The 27,454-nt window shown below is 39.3% G+C and overlaps 1 protein-coding gene across 1 annotated transcript in view; it reads left to right on the forward strand.

The window, feature by feature from the left end:
• The window catches only part of PTPRO (protein tyrosine phosphatase receptor type O), a 149,148-nt gene that overhangs the window by 101,517 nt on the left and 20,177 nt on the right, over positions 1–27,454 (forward strand). Inside the window, 9 exon segments of the mRNA XM_071732992.1 lie at positions 1,965–2,085; positions 4,489–4,682; positions 7,049–7,160; positions 13,039–13,190; positions 15,722–15,842; positions 19,288–19,427; positions 22,042–22,174; positions 23,548–23,668; positions 24,988–25,056. Of these exon segments, the coding sequence (XP_071589093.1) occupies positions 1,965–2,085; positions 4,489–4,682; positions 7,049–7,160; positions 13,039–13,190; positions 15,722–15,842; positions 19,288–19,427; positions 22,042–22,174; positions 23,548–23,668; positions 24,988–25,056 (1,163 nt within the window).

Here is a 27,454-nt window from a genome sequence, read left to right on the forward strand (position 1 = left end):
TAAACTTTTTGCAAGCTTAGAGGTTATCAGAAATCAGATTTTCTCTTCATCCATAAAAAAAAGTCATCACTTTGAAGTAAATAACAATCCAGGGTGCCTGTATTTTGGATAGACAACAATTCTTTAGGACTGCCATGTGAGACATGTTTATAGTGACCAAGAATCCTAAACCCCAAAACGTGGCATTTTTCTGTTACTTGAAACTCTTAGTGAGTGCAACAGCACTGTGGCTATGATGGATCAGTGGCATGTGGCTTCAGCTGGAAAGGTTTTAGCCCACATCTCAGTAACCTTACTAGCATGCTGGTAAGGCCATTTTCTGAGCAGTGCCACAGCTTCTGTCTTGGTGCCTAAATATGTGTGTTGGAGGAGTCTACTAAATACCACAGTGCTGCACCTTCAGTTTGCCCTTGGGAATGAAAGGAAATCACCCAGTAAATCTTCAGATCTTTCAGCTTTGTTATTAGTAAATTAATACAGAGTAAATTAATTACATTAATACAGACAGTCTGCATCCTTTAATAATGTCTTTTAAAATTGATCTTTGTCAAAATATGTTGAGGTTTCTTCCAAGATTGTCCATAAACTTAAATATTTATAAGTGTCCTTAGATGACTATTTGAGAATTGCTTTCCAGAATCAGCATGTAATCTTGAGTTATTTTTCCTTCATTTATCATTTCCTTCATTAAATGCACAGTCATTAAATAAGGAGGCAAAACTATACAGTACATGTTTATAAAGCAAAGATAGAAAGTGTCTATATATGTGTACATATATATATATATGATTAAAGTAAATAATACAAGATTAATCTACAAACTCAAAAACAAGTACCTAAAGCTAATCCTTGAATAAGGAAGATATCTGTAAAAGTAAATGTGTGTTTATTGCCACTAGGTAGAAAGGTCTAAATAGAGTTTTTTGTTTCTTTTGTCATTACAAATATTTGTCTCACCTCCTAATTGAATTTTATCATCTTTATTATACCTGGAATTATTAATGTCTGTTGGTTTGAATTCTCATTGACAAGGCTAAAAGGGCAAAATTCAGTGCAGAGTTCTATCAGTTCTATCCATTTCTACCACTGTGCATGCTTTAAAAGTAATTTAGCTTTTCATAGCAACCATTAAAGACAAATTCCCTTCATCCCTAAATCTGTGCTGGTTCTGATGTGGTCACGTGCATCACAATAAAACACCGGTGCAAAGGTGGTTGTGATACAGAACTTGGAAAGGTTACAAATGAAATATTAGTGGGAAATACCAGCCTGCAGGTCTAGAAGGGATGTGTGAAGTCCTTTTCTCAAAGCTGCTCTGTGCATTTGCTGTTAGCTGGCACTTCAGGAGATAAGACTTTTCATATTGAATGAAACCAAGAGTCACCTGGTCAGGCATTCTGCCTGATCCCTGGTGTGCCACAGCAGAAATTTTAATGGTGGTGTTTCAAACTGAAAAGAAAAACCACAAGGACCCTTAGTCAGGTTTGGTAGTACTGTGCAGGGGAGGTGAAAGGGAGTAATTATTCTCTGATTTCACGATGCAGACATTTAACACTTGGGTTGAGAAGACAGCTTTTCCATAACACTGCCTTCAGCTCAAATAGCTGCAGATGAATCAGATGATTGATGAAAAACCTCAGGCTTTTAATGAAGACACACTAAGTATGCCATCCTGAATATTATCACCTGAATATGAGTAATGTAGCCTGAATATTTCAGAAAACTTGGACAGGAGGGAGTGTGTCTGCAGTGTGAGGCCTGACCCTACACAGCAAGGCAATTGGGATTCCTAGTTCCACTTTCACAGTTTTTACATTCTGGGCTTGATGAATGGAGTTGTAGCTTCTGATGCCAGTGTCTTCAGAATCCTGCCTTTTTTAACTGGACTAGTTCATGTCCAGTCTCAATCTTCTTTTAATTAACCAAGTAAATAACTCTTATCTGATATATTCCCCTCCTATTAGGTGAACTCAAGCAGCAGCCTCATTGAAAATCTTGTTCCCGGTGCCCAGTACCAAGTTGTGGTTTACTTACGGAAAGGACCATTGGTTGGACCACCTTCTGATCCTGTTACATTTTCCATTGGTAACCCCTGCCTCTTCTGTTTAATATATGCTTTGTTTTGTTGATTTGTTTATTTTTAAATATGCGCAGTGTATGCATTAAGCCCAGGAACATGTGAAGAAGTACAATATTGTCATATTGGTTATTTCAAATGTAAGGAATATTTATTGAGAATATTTTTCTTGCATTGTCTTACCCATTACTGGGGTAGGCAAAATACTCTTTCAGTGGAAGGTAGCTACTTCACATTTAAATGTTAAAGTGTTACTAAACCTAACTGGAGAGCAATTAGGGCCAGGATTCACAAACAAATGGAAAGAGCCATCTTCACCATCGGACATCGGAATATATGTTTGCCTCTAGGAGTGCTCATGGTCTATGCCATTTAGGGTGGGAGTCACCTCACTTGGGGGTAGCCAGCTTGAGCTGCAAGTAGTCTGTGATGCATGAAGAGATGTGGGCACTTCCCAGAGGTACTTCACTTTCCCTGTCTCATGAAGTGTGTGGGACTGCTGTTAAGATATTCGTTGCACATGTGTTTTATGATGGATATAACGTAGCCCAAATCTGCAGGCTGCAGTGATAAGTGTCAGGAGAGCTGTCTTATCTCCTAAGATACTTCAGTGGTTTCAGTTGTGTATGCCTTGATTTTCTTGAGTTTAACAGATCTTGATGTTCTCTGCTTTGAGATTTGAAGATAAGAAGAATGCTTTAAGACCGAACGTAACATTTTCAAGAATGCAGTTTTCTAGCAAACAGGAAGAGCTGCTGCCCCATTCCTGTAAATCAGGATTCCACCAGGCCCTTAAATAAAGAGTCACTGTAGGATAGAACTAAGTATCTTTCAGTTATAATGTAATTTATTTTCTTAAGGTTATCACAAAATGTATTAAGGCAAAGAGAAAGAGATTCATAGAGTGCATAGACTTATCATTCAGTGCATGGAGTTACATTTGCAGAGAAATATTTAACCTGAGTCACCCAACTTTTCCTTTAGACAAATAGTCTCTGGGTTACCGGGTGGCTAAAAGCTGGAGATCTCCCATATTTTTCATTCTGTTTCTTGTCTGTGATGTAAAAAGGAAAGTTAAGTAGAAAAACAAAAAAGTTAACCTGTTAAGAATTGGAGTACTGAATATGGTGAGAGCATTTTCATTCTAGGCAATCTCCTTATATATTTTCATAAACTGAGTCCGAATAATAATAAAAAAAGAGACTATAGCATATTTCTGTAAAGGAAAAAAAAAAAGTAAAAAAAAATGCATACCTTATTATTAAAATAGCTATAATTGGACCATTTTTACAAAAGCTTTTGATTTTTTTTTTATGCAGTTACTACACAAATCTGCAAAATTCACTTTTCACTTGAGAAAATAAATCATATATTCCCAAATAAATAAGTTCCTTATTTTTCTAAACTTTTGTGTGGCCTCCACATCATACAAGGTTCTTACTAAAGTGAAAACGGCAATCAGTCTTTAACCAGAACATCTTCTAGGCTTCTTTTTATAAAGAAGGTGTTTTTATGGAGTAAAACAGTTGTATTGAGTTTTCATTATAGGGTATTAAATTTGAATTTTAAATAATAGAACTGCAAAACAAACTTTTATTGAATTATCAGTGCTGGTTAATGATAAACAAAACTGAAATAATACAAAATACACTTTTAAAAGTGTTCAGTTCTCTCCATGTTTATTCCAAGCCTCACTTTCACTTCAGAGTACTTCAGAGAAGAAAAGCAAAAATGTGGTAAATGATTTATGAGAGGAAAGGCAGTCAAGTGCCAACATGGGCTGAAGTAATCTGGGTGCTGGTCTCAGCTCTGACCCGGCATAAAATAACTGGGGCTCTGCAACCCTTGCAAATGTTAGCAAAGTATTTATGTAAGTCGCCTCAATTATGTCATGAAGAATAATTGCTTTCCAGACTAGTGAGGATTGCAGAAGTTGACCCCTCTGTGACATTTTTCAAATCATTTGACTTCTCTTTCTCAGTGTCATCATCTGCGAGGAAAGAACAGCAATACATGGCAGCACCTTTAGATTCCCGGGGGAAGGAGGGATAGACATAAAAACTGTTCTTTCTTGAAGCCTTTATCTTCCAAAGTATAATGGCTTTTGAAGCTTTTATTTCTGAGCAATTTGAAACTTCTAAACAGCCTGATCGTTGAAGTAGAATGGAAAAATCAAGCCCTATACTTTGTCTCAAGCCAAGCAGCCAACACCTAGTGGCCTCTAGTTATTTCTGGAAAGTAGATGTAATGAAAAAACATGGTATTCCACTGCTTATGACAAGTAAGCTGTTGGAAATTAAAATCAGGAGCAAAAAAAGAAATAGGTAGAACTTGGTTAAGGAAAGGTACTGTTTTAAAATAAATGTAAGTGATAAATGCAGACATTACTAACTACAGTTTCTGGTTTATAGTGCCCACTGGAATAAAGGATCTGACTCTCTACCCTTTGGGACCTAGTGCTGTGGTTTTGAGCTGGAACAGACCTTTCCTTGGGGTGTTCAGGAAATATGTTGTAGAAATGTTTTACTTCAACCCATCAACGATGACTTCTGAGTGGACAACCTACTATGAAATAGCAGCAACCATCTCCTTAACAGCCTCTGTGGTAAAGTGACTATTACTGACTATTGCTTTCCCATTCCTCTTTGGCCCTGGCACCTAGTGATCTTTCTTTGCCCAGCATTTCTCCCATTATAGGTATATATATGTGCCTTTAAGCCTGGCACATTTTTCCAGGCAAAGCAGAGAAAATGGCCAGGATACTAGAGGCATTTTCTGCTCTAAAGCAAGGTATTGCCAGCTGAACCATGCTAAATTTTAAGCAGAGCAGTGATGTATGAGATGAGCCTCTTTTTTTCTTGATAAACAGGCATGTTCAGCAAGTCCAGAGGCAGCTTCAGTTTTTGGGTCAGTTTGTCAGTCAAGGCTTAAAAAAATTCTGCCATCTCCTCAGGGGGAATAGTCCAAAGCCTTATCTACATAATTAATATTGATAATATGGATTTGAGGCTTGCAGGCTAATCTTCCTGCGTGCCGTCTGGAAGGTTTAGCTTCAGAGATGCTCATGTGAAAATGTTTCTGAAGCTAAAAAGACACCAGGATTTCAACTAGGTGGAGACTGGTCTCCAGAAGAACACATACATACTTGTGCATCTTTGAGAGACTGGATATTCAGCAGAAAGTGAAATTTTCTTCTTCCTTTTCATATATTTCTAGAAGCTAACAGATTTTACTCAGACTTTGCCATAGCACAAGACAGCAAGCAGTTTTAGATTAAATGAGTTTTTTAGAAAGTTGTGAGTATGAGAAAAGTGGAGCAGTAACTTTTGCTGCTTGTGAGAGCCAGTGATTTAGTGTAAGTTATTTGCATAATACCATTTGTGGAGTCATTTTGGCTACAGTGGCTTAGCTGTAATTGGGTACGTGAGTGTAAATATAGCCCATAAATCTCCAGGGAAATTAAAAACAAAAATAACTTACCAAGTGAGTAATTAATATCCTGTAATCATGACTCGGCACAATTAGATGAATACCTGAGTTATCCGACTCATCAATTAATGCCATCTTCCAGAGGTAATGGGGTTCATTAGAAAATGAGATGATTCTGTCCTTTACTGATGGAAACCCTGCTCAAGGAAGCCAAATTTGAATCCCTTTGTCTGAATTTCAATCTGAAATGCTACAGTGCTATATTGCAGCTAAAATGAGCATTTCTTAAGGAGTAATTTTAAACAGTAAGCCTGAATCAAAGGAAGAGTGTCTCCCTGTTCTTCTGTCATGGCATTTAATATATGGGTAGGTATTGGTGAATTTTTGTTTGGGTTCTCTTGTGGTGCTCTGGAATCCCACACCATGTCCAGCAAATTTCCCTATGCTCTAGTGACCTCTCTGAATGGTGTATTCTTTAACAACAGTCATGCCCAGCGAGGAGGCAGAAAAACATAAATCAGGCTGTTTGACAACTTTGATCAAAAACTATATCCCAAAGGTTTATCACTTGGTGAGAACTTTTGAAACTGAATTTGCTCTTTCACTCTGCCTAGTTGCTTTGATAATTTTGTGCTCTGCATCTTATCTTAGAATTGTCAAAATTATGTTGATAATGCCAGTATTACACCAGGGTGATATCAGAAGTAGTCCAAGCAGCTTCAAGGTTTTGATGGAAATTTGGTACAGCTTCTCTAAAAAGCATAAAGGGAATATTCCTCGAGCCCTATATTTAGATTGTCCAGTAGTGCCTGGAAAAAAAAAAAAGCCACTGAAAAAAGCAGAGATCTGTAAAACCAGCAATTTCTACTTCATTAGAAATTTTAATTGTTCTCTTTTATAATGATTTTTTTAAAACCACTGTGTGACTTTTCAGTTAAATGTAAGATTAAATATTCAAAGTGTACTGTGCTGTCATTGGAAGTGTTTGAATTTTAACTTAAATATTGCAGCACTATTGCAATATAAAGTACATTGCGTTTTGTCCTTCATTTATATCTCATTTGTATTTAAATGTATGATTTCTATTTAATTTATAAGTTATTTATGTTTCATATTCATATATAATAAATGATAATGCAAAATGAAATACACTTTGAAAAGTAGAAAAAGTCCTTTGAAGCAATAATATCTGAGGCCAAAAGATTGCTTCTAATTTATCCTTAACACCCAGCTAATCGAAATAGAAAAGACTACATTTTCCAGTTAAATATTCTGCCTTCATCAAATCATAATTTTTTGATGGAAGATCTCTCTGCAGGAATTGTTCTCGCAGCCCTGGAAATCAGTGAGAGATTCCTGTGGTGGGTAGGACATGGGGCTATGTGTGTGCTGATAACCAGCAGCACTGTCACACCCATGGGTGAAGTGTGGCTCAGTGAAGTATGGGCTCTGGATTTAGAAATATTGTCATATTTTGTAAGTCATACCTCACACTGGTGATTTTTTCTCCTCATCTGTTCCCTGTCTTCTGTTATTTTATAGAGAATAGCTAACCTGCTGCCTGCATGGTATTACAATTTCCGGGTCACCATGGTGACCTGGGGAGACCCAGAGCTGAGCTGCTGTGACAGCTCCACCATCAGCTTCATAACAGGTAAGCAACTCTCTGAAAAGACTGTGGAAATGCTCCCAGGAGCTCAGTACTGAGAAAGTTTAATTTGGACATTGTGTTTCACCTGCAGATACTGGCAAACTGGGGTATTTAACAGCTAAATTTTATTGTATGGGGTTTTTTTAAGGAAAGTTTTGAAGGCTCCTTTCAATTAATATTTATAATTTTCGTATGCAAAGCACCATGTTTGATTACTCTGTTACAGTCTTCCATCACCTGGTTGCTGAGCTCCAGAGAGGGCCAGTAATCTTGCTTGATTTTTATGACAGTCTATGTTTTAGGTATTCTTAGGTTAGCTAATATTATTCAGCATTTTTCCATATATTAGCAGTATTTCCAAATTCTTGCTGCTCACTCTCCCTCTCAGTAACCCACAGGTCAGACTATGACTGCATCGTTGCTAATGTGGAGTAGAGTTCTGCAGTCTTAGGCAGGCTGAGGCCGCTAATATGTTTGGTAGCATGTTGTTACAGAATCACAGAATTATCAAGGTTGGAAAAGAGCTCAGTCAAAAGTCAAGTCCAACCCCTCATCCACTACCAGTGTGGTTACCAGACCATGGCACTGAGTGCCACATCAGTCTCTTCTTAAAAGCCTCCAGGGATGGAGAACTCACCACCTCTCTGGGCAGCCCATTCCAATGCTTGATCACTGTCTATGTAAAGAATTTTTTCCGAATATCTAACCTAAGCCTCCCCTGGCAGAGCTTAAGTCCATGCCCTCTTGTCTTACTGATAGCTGCCTGGGAGAAGAGACTGACCTTCCCCTCCTCCTCCGGCTACACCCTCCTCTCAGGGAGTTGTAGAGATTGATGAGGTCTCCCCTGAGTCTCCTCTTCTCCAGGCTGAACAGCCCCAGCTCCCTCAGCCTCACCTCACAGGACTTGTGCTGGATCCCTTCACCAGCCTAGTTGCTCTTCTCTGGACCTACTCCAGCACCTCAGTCTTCTTCCTGAACTGAGGGGCCCAAAACTGGACACAGGACTCGAGGTGTGGCCTCACCAGGGCTGAGTACGGGAGCAAGAATCCCTTCCCTGGACCTGCTGGCCACGCTGTTCCTGATACAGGCCAGGATGCCATTGGCCTTCTTGGCCACCTGGGCACACTGCTGGCTCACGTTCACCTTCCTGTCATTCCAGACTCCCAGGTCCCTTAATTATTGTTCTCCCACTTTGCCTTTTCTGCAAATTTGCTCAGGAATGAGGGAACAGTGCTCCTGTGATCAAGGCATTGCCCTCACCACTGGGTAGACAGGCACTGGGAAACACCGTGGTGCTGGGAAGTCATCCATGATCCAAATTCTCAGCTGCAGTGAACTGATACAACCATGTGGACTGCCCTCTTCCAGTTGGGTCCACCTTTGTGTTTAACACACATTTCATCATCTCTTGCCCAAGTACTTTAGGTTTGAATCATCAGTGTGTCAGATTAGCTGGAGCTAATCTGAGCTAATCTCTCATCATACCAGAGGTTATGGCAGCACCTTGCCACAGGTTCCTAGCATCCAGGCTGGTTGAATCTAAGCTCCCTATTGAATCATTTTGCCTTTCTGCACTGCTGTTTAGTTCACCTTGCAGAAGGTGACTGAAAGCAGTAAATAATTCAGATACACCGTGACAGGAAATAAAGTATGACTCTCTTCTTTCTCCAGCTGTAGAAATCAAATTATGAGGAAAATCAGCCTATAAAGTCCTAAACACTCCCTCCAAACCAGATACTAGTCTAGTCCCAGATTTTCTTTTAGATGAAAGGCTAAGAGGGTGTAACTGAAAAGGGAACAGATTAAGACCCATTTGCAATGTCTGTGCTTGACAGAGCCACAACAGAAAAAATATCAGTGGGTTAAATCCTAGCTCCACCAAAGTCAGCAGAAACCTTCCTGATCTTAGATACCTGATTCCAAGCTACACTGCTGAGAAATTCTGGCACTTTTCCAGTGTTTCAGAAACACACAGCACCCTCTAGGGCCCCGTGGAGGGTGACGGGGGATATTCATTGTCCTTTGGCATCAATCAGCTTTTCTGTAGCACTATAAGGAAGCAATTTTCCAGCTGGTTGGTTGCTGTATGAGGGGAGAAATGTTTTTTCCATCTGATTTGGGTACCAGGTTTTAGCAGTTTAGAGTGGAAATGTTCCAGAGGGACCATCAGAAATGAAGGAGATTAAGGTTGTTTTGAAATCTAAGCTGTCATCAGGTTTTGTCTTGCTCTATGTGGTGAAAGTAAAGACTGTTACTGGTATCTGGTGTAAATTGATCAACTCCTTAACTAGCAGATGTAGAAAAAATCAGAAATGGGCAGTCAGGTGATGTCACCCACAAATGATTGGCAAAACCTTTCTTCAAAAAGGTCATTTGGTCTTAAGTGAAAGTATCCAGAAACTATCCATCTGGAAAGCTCTACCAATGCTTAATTCCTCTTATGATCTAAGGTTTAGCCTTTGTTTCAGATCTGAATTTTTCTAATGTTAATATATAGACCATAGCTCTCATTAGGCCTCATAACACAAAGCTTCTTTTCCTTCTCAATACTGAATTTAGTTTCAGTCTCTTCCATTAATAAATTACTTCAATTTAAGTCTTCAGGTGCTCTCACTGCAAGGCGTTTTCTTATGTTACTTTTTTTCCCACTCTGCCTATTGAATTTTTACCATCTTTACTGAAGTGTGTGAAAACTGAAAGTGTAATACTAACCTGCTGAATACTCCTACAGAGGCAAAATCAGCTTGCTATTCAGTGCTCTCCTGTTTCTGCATCTAGATGATTGCATTTGCTATGGCATCACACTGGAGGCCTGTGTTGATTTACTTCTATTCTATGGCTTCTAACAGAATTTAATCGTTTGGGAAGTGTTGCCTACATGCCTTTTCCCTAAAGACTCAACTTTCTACCTGTTACTTTGCAATACCTTTTGTTGGAGCAGGCCCAGCATCGGGGCAATAATTCACCTCTCAACCCTGTCCAATTCCTGCACTTCTCTGTCAGCTGCCATGTTACTTGCAAGGTTTGGCAGTGGTGCTTTTGCTTTCAGACTCTTGATGAAAATGTTTCATAGCAGTGAGCCAGATCACAGCGTTGCAAGAAAAGAGTCCTAACACAGAAATCTGATTTGATCAAATTATAAGCCCAGGGTGTGAGAAAGTGGCATACCAATTTTTCACATCTGCAGTTTTGAAATGTTTTGCCCTAGTAGATGCTGCCTTTTCACTCTCTCAAGTTACCAGGGGACTTCAGGGTTCTTTATCATCCACAGCCTCCTTCTTTCAAGAGTGAACAGATGGTTGTATGGGGCACTTGGTCCCTTTCTGCATCATTGTGAACAATGTTACCACCCAGCACAGGTTGCCAAGAATTAAAACAAAAAACCCAAAACCAAAACAAAACAAAAAATCGACAAAAATACAAACCATCAAAAAGCCGTAAATTTTAAAACACTAGAGTGAAGGTTTTGTAGTCTTCTTGACAGTACACCATCTGTGAATTCTTCTGTGTATAGCAGAAAAGGTTGACCTCTGCACCTGGAACATAAGCTTGATTTTTTAAAAACAAAGCAGAAGGATCATCCAGGAGTTTGAGACCACACCTTGCAGAAAGCTCACAGCAGCCAAACCATCTCCCTAAGCAAGATCCCACTGCTCTTGCAGTCTGTAGCAAAGCTGGGGCCTTGCTGAACTGCAGCACCTGGAATGAAAAGTGTATTACAAGAGAGCAGATGATGTATAGCTCTTCCCCACAGCAAGTGGTCTGATGTCCCTAGGAGAATTTGGGAGATTTGGGGGATGCCAAAGACTTAGCAGAAGCAGCATTTGTTCTCTCAGGCTCCTGAAGCAACAGTTGCTCTCTGCTCTTTACACGCTGGGAGAGATTGCGATGCTGCCGGTGTTGCTGTGGTGACTGAAGAGTTTTTAATGCCACCTGCTGTAAACAGCTGGCTTCAAATTAGCAAGTGTAAGCAAGGGCAATTTAGACCACCAACATTTTCTTTTACAGTCAGAATGCTTTTAGCTTTGGAGAAGCAAAAAGCACAAGAAAGACAGACTCTTGGTGAATGTGAGCCACACCACATTTGCTGTTTGTTGGTCCAGTGGATGCTTCCAGCTGTCATTTTGGGCCATGTCAGCAACAGGCTGTAATTTCCTACAGCCTCTCTGTACTGCTCAGTGAAACGTGGTGCTAGGGATGTGGGTCACACAAGCACTGGCCCTTAGTTTTATTTTATGTATCCTAAATGTTCATTGCCAGATACCTAAAGAAAACAGCTGTGTAAATAGTGAGAAAGGATGTCATCATTATTCAGGTATAGGAGGAAACTATTACCAGTATATAAGGTTTGTGCCAGTTGAGACCTTGTATTGTAATACACAATCCTTAGGCAGGGATGAACTGGGAACTCTAAAAATTAAAAGAAGCATTACTTTGAAGATTTTATACTAAATGAGATTTCTTTCTCTCAGCAGCATGAAAGGACTTTTTCAAGATTAATTTGAGAAAATAGTCTTACTAAACGTTTCTAAATGGCTCTAAATTGTCTGTGCTTTGTATTTGCTGCCTTCTTCAGTGATTACCTCTGCAAATCTGATCACTAATGTCTCAATACAAAAGTCATAGAAGCCTTCGTGAAAGCAGCAGTGACATCTTGTGGCCCCTTCAAACAGACCCAAGCTCTGAATCTGGCCCGTGTTTCATCTGTGTTGCTGGCACCAGATCTGAGCTGCCTCTGCACAAACACTGGACTCAATGGGGCTCATGAAGATGAAGATCAGTCACTCTGTAGCGTTTTCCCCACAGTGTTCCTAAAGAATCTTCCAAGCACACAAATCTGTACACTTCCCTGTCTTATCCACGTTTTCACACAGATATCCCTTCAAAGAGGGGGTTATGAGTTTTATTGATTCAATTTGGGGTCTCCATTCAGTTTTATCTTAAATCCTAACTAGACACCTGAACCTCCAAATTAGGCAGTGAAAGTGAGCTGACCAGGTATCCACCCTCTACAATTAATAGAAAGGCACCTCAAGGAGGTAATTCTCTTGCTTGTCTTAAATATCTGCTTTAGGGGGAGAGATGTTGCTGTAGAGGCTGCTATCTGTCTTCCTGGGCAGCACAGGGAGCCAAGGATTTTTTTGTAGCTGCAGCACAAGAGAAGCCATTGAACAGGCTAAGGAGGGGAGGGTGGGATGGAGCAGTCTGAGCTGTGCAGGAAGAGGGACAACACCTGTTTTACCAAATAACTAATGATGTAGCTACCATGTGCCTGCAGACTACAGACTTGGTGCTTAGATAACTTCATCAACTGCCTCCTTCTGTGCCCATGGGTCATTCAACCAGGGAACAAAGGTGTCTGTAGCTTTCCATGCAAAAAAGATGTTCTTTGGAAAACTACCATTTTGGGTCTTCTCCTCCTAGGAAGATACAAACCCAGTGAAAGGAAGGTGTTTTTTTTCATATGGGAAAGCTAGTGAAATTATTCAGCATGACATTTCTTTATTTCTCACTGTAATTTTTTTTTTTTTTTTTTAGTTCTATAGTACAGTGAAGCAACGTCTGAGGTTTTTAACTTGACTTTAAGCTCTCTTTGTAAATGTGGACTGAAATATGAGTCAATAGCTTCATGACTTTTTTTTTTTCTTTTACATAAAAATCACATGCAAATATATATTTTTTCTTTTGAATATCCAGTGAGTAAAGTACAATTTTTTGTTTCTTTCAGCTGGCACTCAGGTGCAGATGCTTTTTCTAATATGCTTCTGCTATCTTTATCGTACTCTCTTCCAAAAAATCTCCTTTGGCAGAAGCTTGTTACTGGACTTGGTAATCAAATATATTAGACACTGTCTATAATGCATTTACCTTTTTCATTCAGCACCCGTGGCACCTGAGATTACCTCCATAGAATATTACAACCACCTTTTGTATGTCACCTGGACCTATGGAGAAGATGGTACTGACCTTTCTCATTCCAGGATGCTGCATTGGATGGTCATTGCAGAAGGAAAGAAAAAAATAAAGAAGAGTGTAAGTATGACTGGAGAAGGTGTCTCATTTCTCTGATTTTTTTTTTTTTTTTTTTTCCTCTCCATTGGTAATGTCGTGTTACAAAGCTTGAACAAGTTGATTTGCACTCACTTCCAAAACTCAAGCTTTCAAAACAGCCAGTGGACAAAATAGTTCCAGGGTGGTCCCTTGCAAGTGTTGATCATTTAGGTGAGAATGAAAAAAATAGCTTATTAAACTTCTGAGCTGCAGACAATAAAACATTAAGAGTATTTTCGAGTGAAGAGATATGGTCCTTCCAATTTTAAATAACCAGACTACACTACTTGCTGTGGTTTTTTAGTTCATTCATGCTGGGTACTATCACTTCCCATTTTCTGACTTTAGTAAACACACTTCCTTATAAATTATGTGTTTTTCATTTGGGGAATGAAGATGGGATGAGGATCTCTCCCAGAATGTATGCACTTCTTAGAAAACTTCCCAGATATTACTATGTGTTCTTGGCACATTCTCTTGAACTATTTGAGCGTATTTAAAAACCATTTAGAAAAAGAAATCTGAGTTATCCAGCTATGGATTAAAGTCATGCTGCTGCACGATACTGAGACATGTTTAACCTAAAAGCAAAAGAGAAGTCCCCAGACATAGAGTGAGAAATGTTTGCAATAGTGGTGTGGCACTGCAGCACAGAAATGCATATGCCCAGCAGTATGGCCTGTGACTCTCTTCTACACCACTATAGATCTTTTAATCATTAACAGGAGGAAAGTGTCTGGTATTTTTCAAGGGAAAGGTGTCCCTTCTACATCTGGAGACTCAGCAGTTACTGGATTGGAAGTGGCTTTTCAGCATAAGAACGAATTTATCAGCAATTTTTATCAGGATGCCTATGTAGCATCTGAGTTTTCATTGGATTCTTAGAGGCTGCCAGAGTGCACCCATCTGGAGCTTCTTGCAGCATGAATCTAATTACATGATTAGTAGAGCTGTGTTCAAAAACATAGTGTTTCTGAACAGCAGGAACTCCCAATGTTTGGATCTTTTTTGCAAACAAAAAAGAAAACCCCATATTTTTTTTCTTTCTTCCCCAAATAAAGTATTCTAAGAATTGAATTAAAAAAAAAATAATTGCAGAGACATCCCCCCCTTTCTTCCGAAGGTCATGATCTTTGCAAGTTTATTCTTATTCTAGGAAAAAACCCTGACTTTTGTGCTGCTGCTTCTGGTAAAAATATTCATGTAAGGCATTCCTAAATTCAATAAATATGCAATGCATTAAACATTGGATATTAAATTAAAATTAATAATTAATATTATATTAAACAACAGAATTAAAATAGAGGTTGCCTCCCAATAAAACTGCAAGGATATCTTTAAGAGTGTTTCTCTATATTTGATTTTCAGAACAAGGAACCAGCAAGTGTTCTTTAAGAAATTCCTGCAACAACATGTTTATAGCTGACTTTTATGGTGTTGCTCATGTTTGTAAATATGGGTGCATGCTTGCAGGTTGCAGGATGTACCTCTTCTCCTAGACTCTTAGTCATTTTCATATATGTTTTCCTTTAAAAATCATACTATATTGTGCTCTCTTTATCTGAATTAACTAGATTATTACTATGATTGTGATTTTTTGCAGAGTCGTTGAAATAAATAGGTTAAATAATCAAATAATGATGAATTTTATTTCCTGCTAATTGAATACTTCCCAAGACTTTAAAGAAGTTGGGCAGTTTTTAGCCAAGTGACCAAAATAATGTGCATAGTTTTGTTAGTCTTTATTCAGAACTGCCTATCCCTCTTGGTACTAAAAGCTTCAGCTTGAAAGTTGACTATGAAAACAAGCACAAGATTCCTGAATGTGCCCTTGGTAGATACGAATGCTCTGAAAACAGTCTTGCAGTCTCTGAGTTCTGCATCCTTCCCCATGACACTGGAAGAATTGAGAGATCACCCCCCCTAAAATAATAGGAAGGAGTTATTCAGAAATCTTTTGAAACTCAGCTCACTTTTGGATCATATCTGCTTTCAAGCTTGCAGATGAATGAAGTCAGACCCTGAGGTTTATTGTCAAGTCAACAGGTCTCCAGGTAGGTGTTAGAATTGCCCAGCCAGATTTAATTTGCAGGTTCTTAGGATACATAAAGTCGTACTTAGATATCTGATCTAGTTTGAGTTCCTCTAACAGTGCAAGGGCCTCAAATCCATGGTTTGGTTAGCATTTTTGCACAAAATCTAGATGCAAGAGGGCTCTCACTGGTGTGAATGGGATTTTCTTTCTTAAATTGTCACTGGTCATAGAAAAAATACACTCTAAAATTGTTTTCTCTCTGCTTTGTGATGTTCTTCTGAGCACTGAGGCTTTCTACATTTGGTGTCTGTGGGAACTGCTTTGTGTAACAAGTCTGGAGTATGCAGAAGACATCAGTTGTTATGCACAGAAATTCCTTTGTAGTATTTTTGTAGTATATTAAGTGACCATATTAATTTTACAAGAAGTATATCTGGCTTGGGTCATAATTAACAGTTGGTGTCTGTACTTCTTGCAGGTAACACGCAGTGTGATGACTGCAGTGTTGAGCTTGCCTCCAGGGGACATCTACAACCTTTCAGTGACTGCTTGTACTGAAAGAGGCAGCAATACTTCCCTGCCCCAGCTTGTGAAATTGGGTAAGAAATGCTTGTTTGTAAGTTGTAAACTCCTTCTTTCATTTGACTGTAGAAGTAACCCTGTCAGCAGATTCAGCATCTCCCTCGTTTCAGTAGCATACACCTGTGACCACATTTCTTTTGCAAAGTTGCAATTTTCACCTCGCTTTTCTGTGAAGATTGTCTCATTTCCATATGTGAACTTACTCTCTTAAAATAATATTACTGAAGAAGAGCAAGAATGGCAAAATCTGGCTGTAAGTGGAAGTAGGAGAGTGGAATCTCTACCTTCCTAGGACAACAACTCTGCTTCTTCTAAGGTCTTGAACAGAGGCAGGTTTAGGAAAGGCAACTCAGGCTTCACAGCTGAACTTTTCAATACAAAGCTGAACCTTCCTTGGTTTTGACAGTCCTATTTCTAGGTCTGCACTCTGTCACCTGCACTGGTTTCCTGTCTTCTCTCTTCCTGGGAATCTCCAGTCTTCCAACACCAAAAATGTACCTTTAAGTATAGTAGAGAGTCCTGTCAATGTACATTAAATGTCATTGACAGTAGGCTCTACAAAAACAGACTCATGGGCTGTGGAACCCAGCATTGTTTTGAGAAACATCTGCTAAAAGAAACAAAAAAAGACAATAACTTTTTTTTTAGGTAGGTCTTTAAAATATGACTTTATGTTTAGAATCTTCCTTTGCCTTTAAGGAAGACACTGCACCATTATACCTTAAAATATTTTACTTTGCTTTTGCATGCACGTAGAATCGTTGATCCCTAAGTAACTAAAACTGTGGAATTTTGAAGTGTGCCTAGCTGATTTCATAGGCATTAGCTCCACTGTGAAGGTGGGTAAAGAAGAATTAGTAATTTCAAACTCTATTATCTTCTCAACATGCATAATAAACCTTTCCTGAATGACAGTGAAAGAAGTGAATTTAAAGGGCTCCATAACTCCTAATTGAATTAGAGGTCTTGTAGCAATTCTTGTATGTTTGTCTTTCTAAAGGGTTTTTACTCAGATCTCTTCAGCAGTGCTGGGGAAAGCAGTGCAGCCATGAAATTCTTGAAGTTCTGTCACGTCTTTTCACCAAAGGGGATATTTGAGAGATGTAGACAAATTCCATGATTTTTCCTCTTCCCTGTGCAAGGCCTGTCCACAGCTGCCTCCAGGCCTTGTGTCTGATACGCACAGAGTTACATCTGTGTAATTCTTCATTCCCAGGACTAAGGGGTTGGATTGCGTGAGGGTCAGTATATCCCCCCAACTACCATTGTCCAAATGTTTTAAAGGAATATTTCAAAATACCAGCTGGCTTTATCTTTCAGACAGGTCCACAAGTATTATGTATTTTTCATGTTGTATACTCTGCAGCCTTGTTCTGTCTTCCTATTCTTTGTTTAAGGCAGGCTCTTATGAATGGGTTATTTTTCTCTTGCTCTTTCTTTGACAACAAAGAAAAGGTGGTACAAATTCCATTTTGATAAATCAGTTCTAGACTTCTGGGTGTGGGGTTTTTGTTGGCTTGGGGTTTTTTTCATTTTTTTATGGTATTTGCACCTTGAATAGGCAGTAGTAAGGATATTTTCCCAGAAGTTTTCTCTCTCTGTTTTTCTGAGGGAGCAATGGGAGTTGTAATTAGCAGTAGTGGGATCTGACTCTAAGTGATAGACGACTCAGCACTTGGCAGTCACTTAAGCACTCCTGCCAAATGTTCTTCCCTCCATGATGTTTGCTTCATCCTGGCAGCTTTCCACTTGCAGAAAAATCAAGCCATTTGCTGGAGGCAAAAGAAGGATTTGCTTGGGATGATGCCCAAATGCAAAACTCATATTTTAATTGAGGCCATTTTTTACCTGGAGAGAGGGATGGAATGTGTTTCTGAATCCAGGACCAGATATATGGGTGTAATTAAGGGAGAGGGATGCTTTCCTATGTAATTCTGGGACAGCATGTACACTGCAGTCCCTGAGGCACAGAAGAAGCCATGTGAATGTGCCTCAGTCCCTACCCAGCTCTCTCCCTACTGCCAATATAATCTTGGCAGTCTCCAACCCTAGAACACTGATCTGATTGTCTGAGGATCAGATACTTCTCCAAAATGTCTATAATCTCTTGACTAGGTCCTTTGTGCCAAGTTTTTTGTGGTGGATCTTACATACCACGTCCAGGCTCCTGTAACATCATCTCACAGAATGGGAGTAACAAATCATTTGCAAAAGGAAAAAAAAAAAAATGCAAAATGTTGTAGTACGTAGCACATTGTGTGTGGAGTGTCAGGATTCTGGAATGAGGTCATAATTAGAAAGTGACAGCTTTCACTGAACATGCATAGACTGGGAAATCTAAAAACTCTGGAGCACAGCTTGGAAATGTGCAACCCAAATTTTGCACTCTTTGAAGACAAACCAAAGGAGCCCAGGATGCCTGAGGCACTGAAAGCTGGGGATTGCCAGTACCCATTTTATGAAGTCATCAGGATGAAAACTGGGATCAAGCCTTGTTCTTTAAATAATCTTAAGGGAAAAAAAAAAATTAAAAAAAAATCTAATCCTAACATTGTGCATGGGCTGTTTGCTCCTCCTCTTGCTCTTCAAGGTTTCCCTTGCTGTGTTTTCCGTACTCCAGATTGGTTCAGGCCGGGTTGCAGTGAGGGGTGGCCTCCACTGGAGGTCTCCGTGGCTTCTGATGGACCTTCCCAACTCTGGGGCCCATGGGTGGCCTGGTCACCGCGGAGGGGGACAGCTGAGGCCACTGTGGGCAGATCTCATCCGTGATTCACAGTATCTCTGATGCCACTATTCCCAGGAGGGAGCTTACTGAGACACTTATAGATCCAAAGACCCTTAAATGTTAGCCTAACAAAAAAAAAAAAACAAAAAAAACCCCAAAAAACCCCCCCCAAAAAAACAAACAAAAAAAAAACCAAAAAACAAAACAAAACAAAAAAGACTACAAGATATTTTTTTAAGCTGCTAATTGACTAAATATGTCCTCTGCTGCAATTAAATGAACCTAGGAAGCTTTCAATTGTGAGAAACTGCTTCTTCATCATCTCCTGGGGCAGGTTTTGTGAAGAAAAGCTTTCTCAGACTAAATGTGTTGCTAACAGGTGGACAGCCATCATCTTCTGAAAGAGTTTCTGCTAACATCATCCTATTAATAGAATATGCTGATCATCCTCAAATAAGGCCTCTGTTAAAAAGGGAAGTGAAGTAATTATCCAACTGTCCAAATAGAGAACAGTTCAAATAGAGAAGAAAACCCAAGAAACTCTTATCATCTTCCCATTTTACAGTGGTAGTTTATCATCATGAGAGGCAGGGCTTTGCAGTGGCAATATTTATCTGAAGGAAATGGAAGATGGAAGGGCATCAGGAATTTCTTTAATTTTTGTTCGAGGCTTCCTTTTCTCAGTTTTCTGGAAATTTAAAGATAAGCTTAATGAAAGGAAATTTTCTCTTAATCAGAACCAGCCCCTCCCAAATCACTGTTTGCTGTCAACAAAACTCAGACCTCTGTGACTCTGCTGTGGGTGGAAGAAGGAGTGGCTGATTTCTTTGAGGTCTACTGTCAGCAGGCTGGATCTGGTCAGGAAACAAAAGTCCAGGTATGTAAGCATCTTTTCTGTGGGTACTGCTCTTCTCCTCTGAAACTGTGACTGGGCCTTGCATCTTTCTGCTTTGGTGTCAGGTTCTTAGCATTTCTATGTAAAGCCCAATGACATTTTATGCCTAATACACAGGTTAAATCATTAAACCAAGTATGCTAAGGTGGTTCTAAATTAAACCTTTAAAAGCTTAACTACTAAAGAATTTAAAATATTAAAACATTTCATTATTTGGCAATATTAAAATTATCTTCTGTTGTATTGATGAGCTTGTAACTAGTTGGACAGAAGCCATGTGCAGCTGACAGTGTCAGTCTTTGCCTACTCATGGCACTGGCTCTAGAATACCCTGCAAAACCTCAAAGGCCATGAAACTAAAGGAGTGTCAATTGTCAGGAAGGGGAAAACTAGAGAAATTTAGATGTCGTGAGGTCTCATACAGCATTTAATTATTTCTGACTTTTTTCCTAGTTTTGAGAACTGCTAGCTGAAAGTCAGTAGGACACGCACTGCTATTCCAAGAGTACCTTTAGGCTGCAAATGTGGCTGCTTCTCACGCGTTTTGTCTCAGAGCATTTCCTTCAAGACCCAACTTTTCAGCCTCTCATGTGAACCTCCTTTTCTCTCTGTCCAGTGAGGAACCTGTGCTGAGGCCACATGAATATCTGAGTGTTTATATTTGTAATGTTGTTCATTGAAGAAAATGGGAGTAGTTCTAATTCCTTGACATTCAATACTGTGTAAAATATGAGGCTTGCTTTGTGGTTTAGCTAATAGTGTAATGAATCACTAGGATTACATACCATGAAACATGATCCTCTCACATAGACCATTACACATACTGGGCAATTATTCAGCAAAAAAGTAAAAAATAACCCACTTAGACTACTGATTATACTAAAAAAGATGTACACATTATTTAATCCTATGGAAGGCTAGTCTGAATTATTTAATATTGCTTTTTAAAGATATTGACTAATGAGGAAAAAAATTTTCAATGCACTTTAATACTTTGGATAGTTTGGATTCCACATCTAGAGTCTTACTTTTTCATAATGAATAGCTAAGGATCATGAAGTCATTCTTCAGCTAGCAGATATTCCAAATAATGATGTGGTCAGACAAGGAAGGTACCACAGGATTTACTGCTTTAGTGCAGAGCAGGTCTGTTTTAAGAACATCAGAAAAAGACAGATCCATTTGGCGGGAGTTTCATTGGGTGTCTTACTTGTTGACAAGAACATCTGGCATTGGGAAATGCAAGAAGACTGTCACTTCACTTCTCATTGGACTCATCACTCTCTCTACTCTCTCTATGAAATAAAGTGGAAGGGCTCCTTTTTGAACTGTAAAAAAGGAAGGACTTCCCATAAGACTGGTGAAAATTATTTGTGATTTTCCATGATACTTACATGAACGTTTTTTTCTTTTCTCTCCATTTTTAAATCAGCAAAATGAAAAGCAACAGCTTGAACATCTTGAGTTTAGGTGACTAATTTAAATTTCCCAGAGAGGAAAGTGGAAAACATCCAACCAAGTCCAATTGCCAAATTATGGCCCCTCCTTTCAGCTCAGGGAATAAGTTTCCTCCCTCACACTCATGCACGTGTGATTTCATCACTGTAATGTACCTCAGAATCGCACTGCAACCTTGCTAGCCTAGAAAGAGCCTATGAAATACAACAGGCCACTGCACAAATCCAGTGCTTGTACAGGATTTTACACTCCCCATCTGCAGTTAATTAATTCATAAAACTTATCCTTATTGATATCTAAACCACTGGCTCAGTGTCCCCCAGTTTTTACCACCCTTGGTTCTGCTGTAGAGCAGAGAAAAACATCTCTGTCCTCAGAGAAAAACATCTGAGGACATTAAGGAGCTTTATCTCTTAAGTCAATGGATGTGTTGTGTGTGTTCTTTTGCTTTTGTCATCATTTATAAAACACAAATGTGTTTATCAGAGACATAGTAATTAAATATTGTATAAATCCGTTATGTAAAGAGTTTGTACTAGCTAGAAAAAGTGAGGTGTGGGATATCTGATCATACTTACTTTTCAGAGGTTTTGCTTCAGCTTCCTTTTTCACCTGGGCCACTCAAAGTTCACAGCTCTTCAGGTCCAGAGGAACTGCCTCAGAGGCAGAGGTGTCACATAGTCATACAAGGGTGCAGAAACTGTGACTGCCTTGGCTTTGAAAAATAACTTTGTTTTCCTCCTACCTGTAAGGCTTAGTAACCCTGAGCTCTGCCCCCTTTGTGGATGTCCCCAAGAGTCACAGTGCTTCCCCCACTGAGCGTGTGAGGCTCCCTCTTGCCCGTCCCCAAGGTGACCCGGGGCTCCTTGGGGTTCCCACTGCTGTTTTCACCCTTGTTCTTCTCCCCTTTTCTCCCAGACTGTTGGGCTACCTGCCTATTTTCAAGGGCACCTTGAAAATATTTTCAAGGGCACCTTGAAAATTCCTGGGTTACCTTCCCTGGGTTTTGATGAGCCAGTTTCTTTCACCAGATCTGACTTTAAATGATCAAACATATGGTTGGAGAGGGCTCTTGCATCTTGTGCTCTTGCATTTACGGAAGGATCAAACTTCTGAGCGTTTTTCCCCATGTCTGCAGGAACCTGTCACTGTTTCTTCACACGTAGTGACCATTTCCAGCCTAACCCCTGCCACTTCCTACAATTGCAGTGTGACCACCTTCAGCCACAATAGTCCCAGCGTCCCCACTTTCATTGCAGTTTCCACCATGGGTAAGCAGCACTTCCCCAATTACTTCCTCCTCCTCCTCCTCCAGCTACATCTGGTTTTGTTTGCTTTCTAAAGCTGCTCTGGGTAATGCTAGCCCTAGGGTTTGTCTTTGTCATGGAAAGGCTGACAGATGTGGATGGGAAGGGGAAGCAGCTTCAAGAAGTCCTTAAAAAAAATCCCTTCTTGGGGACTGACTTGGAAAAATGTAAACTAGAGGCTCAGTTCCTTACTGGCTTTCAGAAATCAGGGACCTGGTTTGTTGTGTTAAGGCTGAACATCAGGGTACTGCCTAATGACATTTATGGAAAAAAATGTCTGCTCAGCCAAGCCCAAACAAGAGTGAAATCACATTTATAAACTGCTTAGGCAAAAATAATTTTCAGTTTTCAGATAGGAAGTAGGGATAGGATGAGAGAGAAGGAGAAAAGCCTCTGCAGGATCTCGAGCAGTCACACCCTAGAGAGATAGCTGCTGGCAGGATCTCCCTAGGCATGTCATGAAACCTGGCTCTGTACAGATTCCGAAGAAAGAATATCAGTTTTGAACTGCCCAGAGCACTGGACTTTTCCTCAAGGTCTCCCCTTCAGCATGACCAGTGTCACCTCTCCTTATTTAAGGAATTGTATGGCTGTAGTCACTGGTTGTGTACATCATACACCGTGCCATGCTGAAGTGGCATCATCCCCATGATTTTTAATCTAAAAAAATGTGTGTTCAGAAAACTGTGACTGTTATGTTATTCTGAGGAATTAAAGTAGAGACTGTTTCTTACATAATGAGCAGTACGGGGTATCTGGTCTGATAGTAATAAGCATGTGATAAGTAATAGTGATAAGCATGTAATATGGAAAAAAAAATCAAGGCTTTGTTAACAAGAGTTACTACCAGCTCATATTTAAAATAGAATATTTTGATTTTTTTAAAGATTTGTTTGCCAAAGTAATTCAGTCAGTTTCAGCCAGGTATATTACAGAGGCTTACCCTGGGTTTTTTGCTTTTGGGCCAGAAAAGATGTTAATGTTGAAGAAAGCAAGTTGAGAGTCAAAATGTACTTTGGAGACACAAATGATAATGAATATCTGTATTTTGTGTTCCTTCATTCTTATTTTATGATTATCAGTTGGAAAGGAATAAAATAATCAGAACATACTAAAATGTAACCAAATGCCAGAGTGAAGTGACATCCCCACAGAAATTTCATAAGAGCAATAGGTGGTCAAAACCTCCCTTTTTTTCTAGTGGTAGATTTTTCTGTCTGTAGCAGTCCAGGCTGAATGAGATAAGTTCAGAAAAGTAACACTATCAATAGTCAGAGGAAAAAAAGCCCAAGATGCTTCTGAATTGAATAACCAAGAGCCCTTGTTTCTATGTACAGTCACTGAGATGAATCCCAATGTAGTGGTTATCTCTGTGTTAGCCATCCTAAGCATCCTTCTGATTGGACTGCTGCTGGTGACTCTTGTTGTACTCAGGAGAAAGCATCTACAAATGGCCAGGTAAGTCCAGATTTGTGACGATTCCAAACATTTCAGACAGTAACAAACATGTCATGAAGGTAGCTGCAATTGGGTTTGCTTGTGTGTGTGGGTTATGCTTGAGATGCTTGTGAAAAGGATACCTTCAAAATAGTTGTCCTGCTGTTGTCTATGAATATCATGTCTTCTCCCTCTATCTACTTTCATAATTGACCTGAGATATGAAACTCAACTTTTATTTCATTTTGAGCTTTGCAAGGTTTGGTCCACATGAAATGCAGTCCCTTATTACAAAAGGGTTGTGTTGGTAACATAAAGGGCAACTAGGATCTGAGACAACTGGGCATGAGCAAGGCATCAAGATGCTTTGCAAATCTTTCATATGATTTGGAACAGGAAGTTTTTTGCATCGACAGATTAAGATCAGGTCCAGGATGCTGGGTGTCAGAGGACATATAAAGCCTGAGCCCTGGCAGCCAAATTCCCAGAACAAGGAAAGATGTACCTAGGGCCCTGAGGAGCTCTCTCAAGGGCATGTTCCAGTCTGCCCTCAAATCCTGATCTTGCAGTTGTCCACATTCTGCATTGATAAGGGCTTCCTTCTTATGGGAACTGCAGCATGGAATAGAGCAGTTGGGCTAACCTAGATCTTGCCTATTTACAGGCAAGATGCAGTCAAAATGAAGTCAAACTGAGACCCACAAATCCAGAAGGGATCTCAGGTCCTTCTATTCTTGTATAGTGTTAATGAACCACATTTGCTCTATCATACATATGCTGGGAAAAGTTACCTTGTGGAAGTAAGCCTTTTTTTTATGTAACTTGTGGTGCCTTAGCTGTCTGCACCAGTCATTTGTATATAAATATTAAAATTCAGCTTCCTCTTCTTGGTGGTCTTATCTGTAACAGTTCACTTTCATGTGGGTTATATTATGGCCTGAATGAATTACAGAGGGTTCTCCAAACCCTCTTTATGTGATTCACCTCCTGGTCTTGGAATGGTCCTGCAGTCTTCATTAGTTTATATTCTATGTAATATGTTTTATATTAATTTACTCTCCCATGTCAACAAAGGAAATTATTTAAGATTAAAGAAACTTAAGTGAAGAATCTACCAGCAGCAAAACACCAGCTATTTAGCAGACACTGCATTTTATGTGTTGTGTCTTGACTATGTTAAGGGATTTCAGTTGTGCTTATCATAGATTACCTCAGACCTAGTCATAGGTGTGAATGTTCAGCATTTCACAACCCTGGGAGTTCTCTCTTACATCAATGTCATTATAAGCCTTGTGACTCTAAAAATTGTAATTTTGTACCCAATGATCTTCCTGAAACAGGGAGTGCGGGGCTGGAACCTTTGTCAATTTTGCATCTTTAGAGAGGGATGGAAAGCTTCCCTATAACTGGTGAGTGCTTGAAGCAAAGCTTTTAATTACATTTTTCCCCATCTCTGCTCTTCAGCAAACAGGATCTTTAATCATTAAAAGCTTTTTTTTTTTTTTTTTGTCATCACTATTCTTTTTTAAGATAAAACTTCTATACCTGATATAACTTCTATGCGATGGTGTAAGACTATGTATTGTGTCACCTCTTATTTTTATTTGAGAATGATGTATATACATGCCAGCCAAGTTGTGTAGAGGTGTTTTGGGAAGTTTGGTTTGTTTTTTTTTCATTTCTCTTACAGACATATTTCCTAAAATAACACAACTGTATAAACTTGATCTATAAATCCATTAGCACTTTCACAGAGATATATTTACATCCAGGAGTAAGCCTACCTGCAGATGACCAATTAGCAACTGTCTTCATACAGTGCCATTAATTAATTTTTCCTTGTCATTGCAAGACAAGGACAAAGCAGCTCAACTATTTACTGTACCTTAATGATCAGTGCTGTTGAAAAGCCTTGAAAAAAAAAACAAAACAAACCATATTCTCGGTAGTCTACAAAACCCATCTACAGGAATTGCAGGCATTCACTATGGACACTAAACCATCACTGATTCCATCAGGTAAAGAGAAGTATTTGGACAACCAAAGTCTGTAGAATTAGCTTTTATGGAAGCAAAAGGGCTCTTGAGAGCTACTTGACTGGCACCAGTGTGGTCATATTCACTTCTGTTTTGATAATCAAATGGGTGCTAATACCTGACCCAGAGTTTCCTGGTTTGTTATTAGCAATCTCTGCAAAATACTCTTGCCTCAAAGCAAGCCCAAACAGAGATATTTAAAAGCATACTATCAAGCCCTTTCCAGCATATAAGAATAAGAAAATATGCAACTCAGGTGTACACCCAGGGTCATCTTTTTTGACAACCAAGAAGCTGGAAAGAGGGGTTGGTGTGCAGGGAACTGCTTCTATGATCTCATGGGATGCAGGCTGCCAGCAAGGATAGAATTAAATGGATTCACATTGCACCACAACAAGCCTTTTGCTCATAAGCCTGCAAACTGAACTAACAAGCCCAGCAAATCTTGTCAATACCTCACTGAGCTGCTAATTAACTGGATATTAAACAAGCTTCACTTGCTTGGTTTAGCTTTAATAGCAGCCAGCTGTATGCAATACAAACTAATCTCTCTTTCAGCTTCTCTTGCTTGGACTGTATTAATGCAAAGAAGTCAGAAGATCAAACACTCATGTTAATTAAATATCCAAGCTTGAATCAAATGATTAAACTAGCAACAGATATTATTAAAATAATAAAAGGGTTTTTATGGCAAGGGGAAGTAATTAATAGGTTTGGATATGAAAGTTCTTGTTTCTTGATTTAGTATATGTACATGTATGTGTGTGTATATGTGTGTATAAATGCATATATGTATACATACATCAATTATGTTATAAAAACAAAAATTGGTAAAACATTCCTACTTAATATCTCTATAAACTTGCAGTAACTGAAGGCAGTGTGCCCTAATCTTATCATTCTGGCTTGTCTAAGAGCTAGTAATATCTGGTTTTGTGTTGTCTTAGTGTCAAGACCAGACTCACTGTCCACCCAGGCAGCCAAATGGAAAATATAGACCTAAGAACAGGCAGAAGGATTAAGAAACTCATTATGATTGGGGCTCATTCCAGGGCACTAGTAAGGGAGCTACGGGCATATCCACTGCTTCCTAAAGGAAGCTAAACCCAGTAGAGCTGTCAGGATTTGAGCAATCTCTACATCTTTTTTTTAATTAAATAAAATAGTTCAGTACACCTTAGGAGTAGGTGAAAGACCATATAATTCCACATAAAACCATATTGTATTTATTTGGCAATGATATTTTTTTCATATGTTGAGTCAAATCAACTTTTAGATGTTGCAGTTAATAATTTATGAACAATATAAGTAGGTCTGCAAGCACATTTATGATTTGATAAGCTGTGTAAATTTCTCATTATGGTCTGATGATGAAAGAAGAGTGAGGCTTGAACTCCTTCTGCCTCTGTAGGCAAGAAGTAAAATCCCCACTCAGTGTTTCCCAAAGGAAAGTGTATTCCTGCAACATCATCACTTCTCTGTCCTAAGGTTAATGAAAACCTCTCTGTGGCACCAGAAATCTGCTTATGGAAAACCCAGTTTCATCCTCACTCAAGTTCCATAAAAACCCTACCAGTGGACAAACCCAAAGACCCTGATGCTACACCCACTATCACATATGATTAACTAGAAAGAGCTCTCACTTCTGGTTGACTCACACAACCCCTACCAATGCCACTGCAGAAACTGTGCTGCCCATTTTCTCTTCAGCAGCAAAACTTACTCAAGCATAACTTAGAGTTCTTGCTTCCTGGGCAGAAGCTTTGCACCA

Source organism: Heliangelus exortis, chromosome 1 (assembly GCF_036169615.1).
Source record: "Heliangelus exortis chromosome 1, bHelExo1.hap1, whole genome shotgun sequence".
Classification (NCBI taxonomy): Eukaryota; Metazoa; Chordata; class Aves; order Apodiformes; family Trochilidae; genus Heliangelus; species Heliangelus exortis.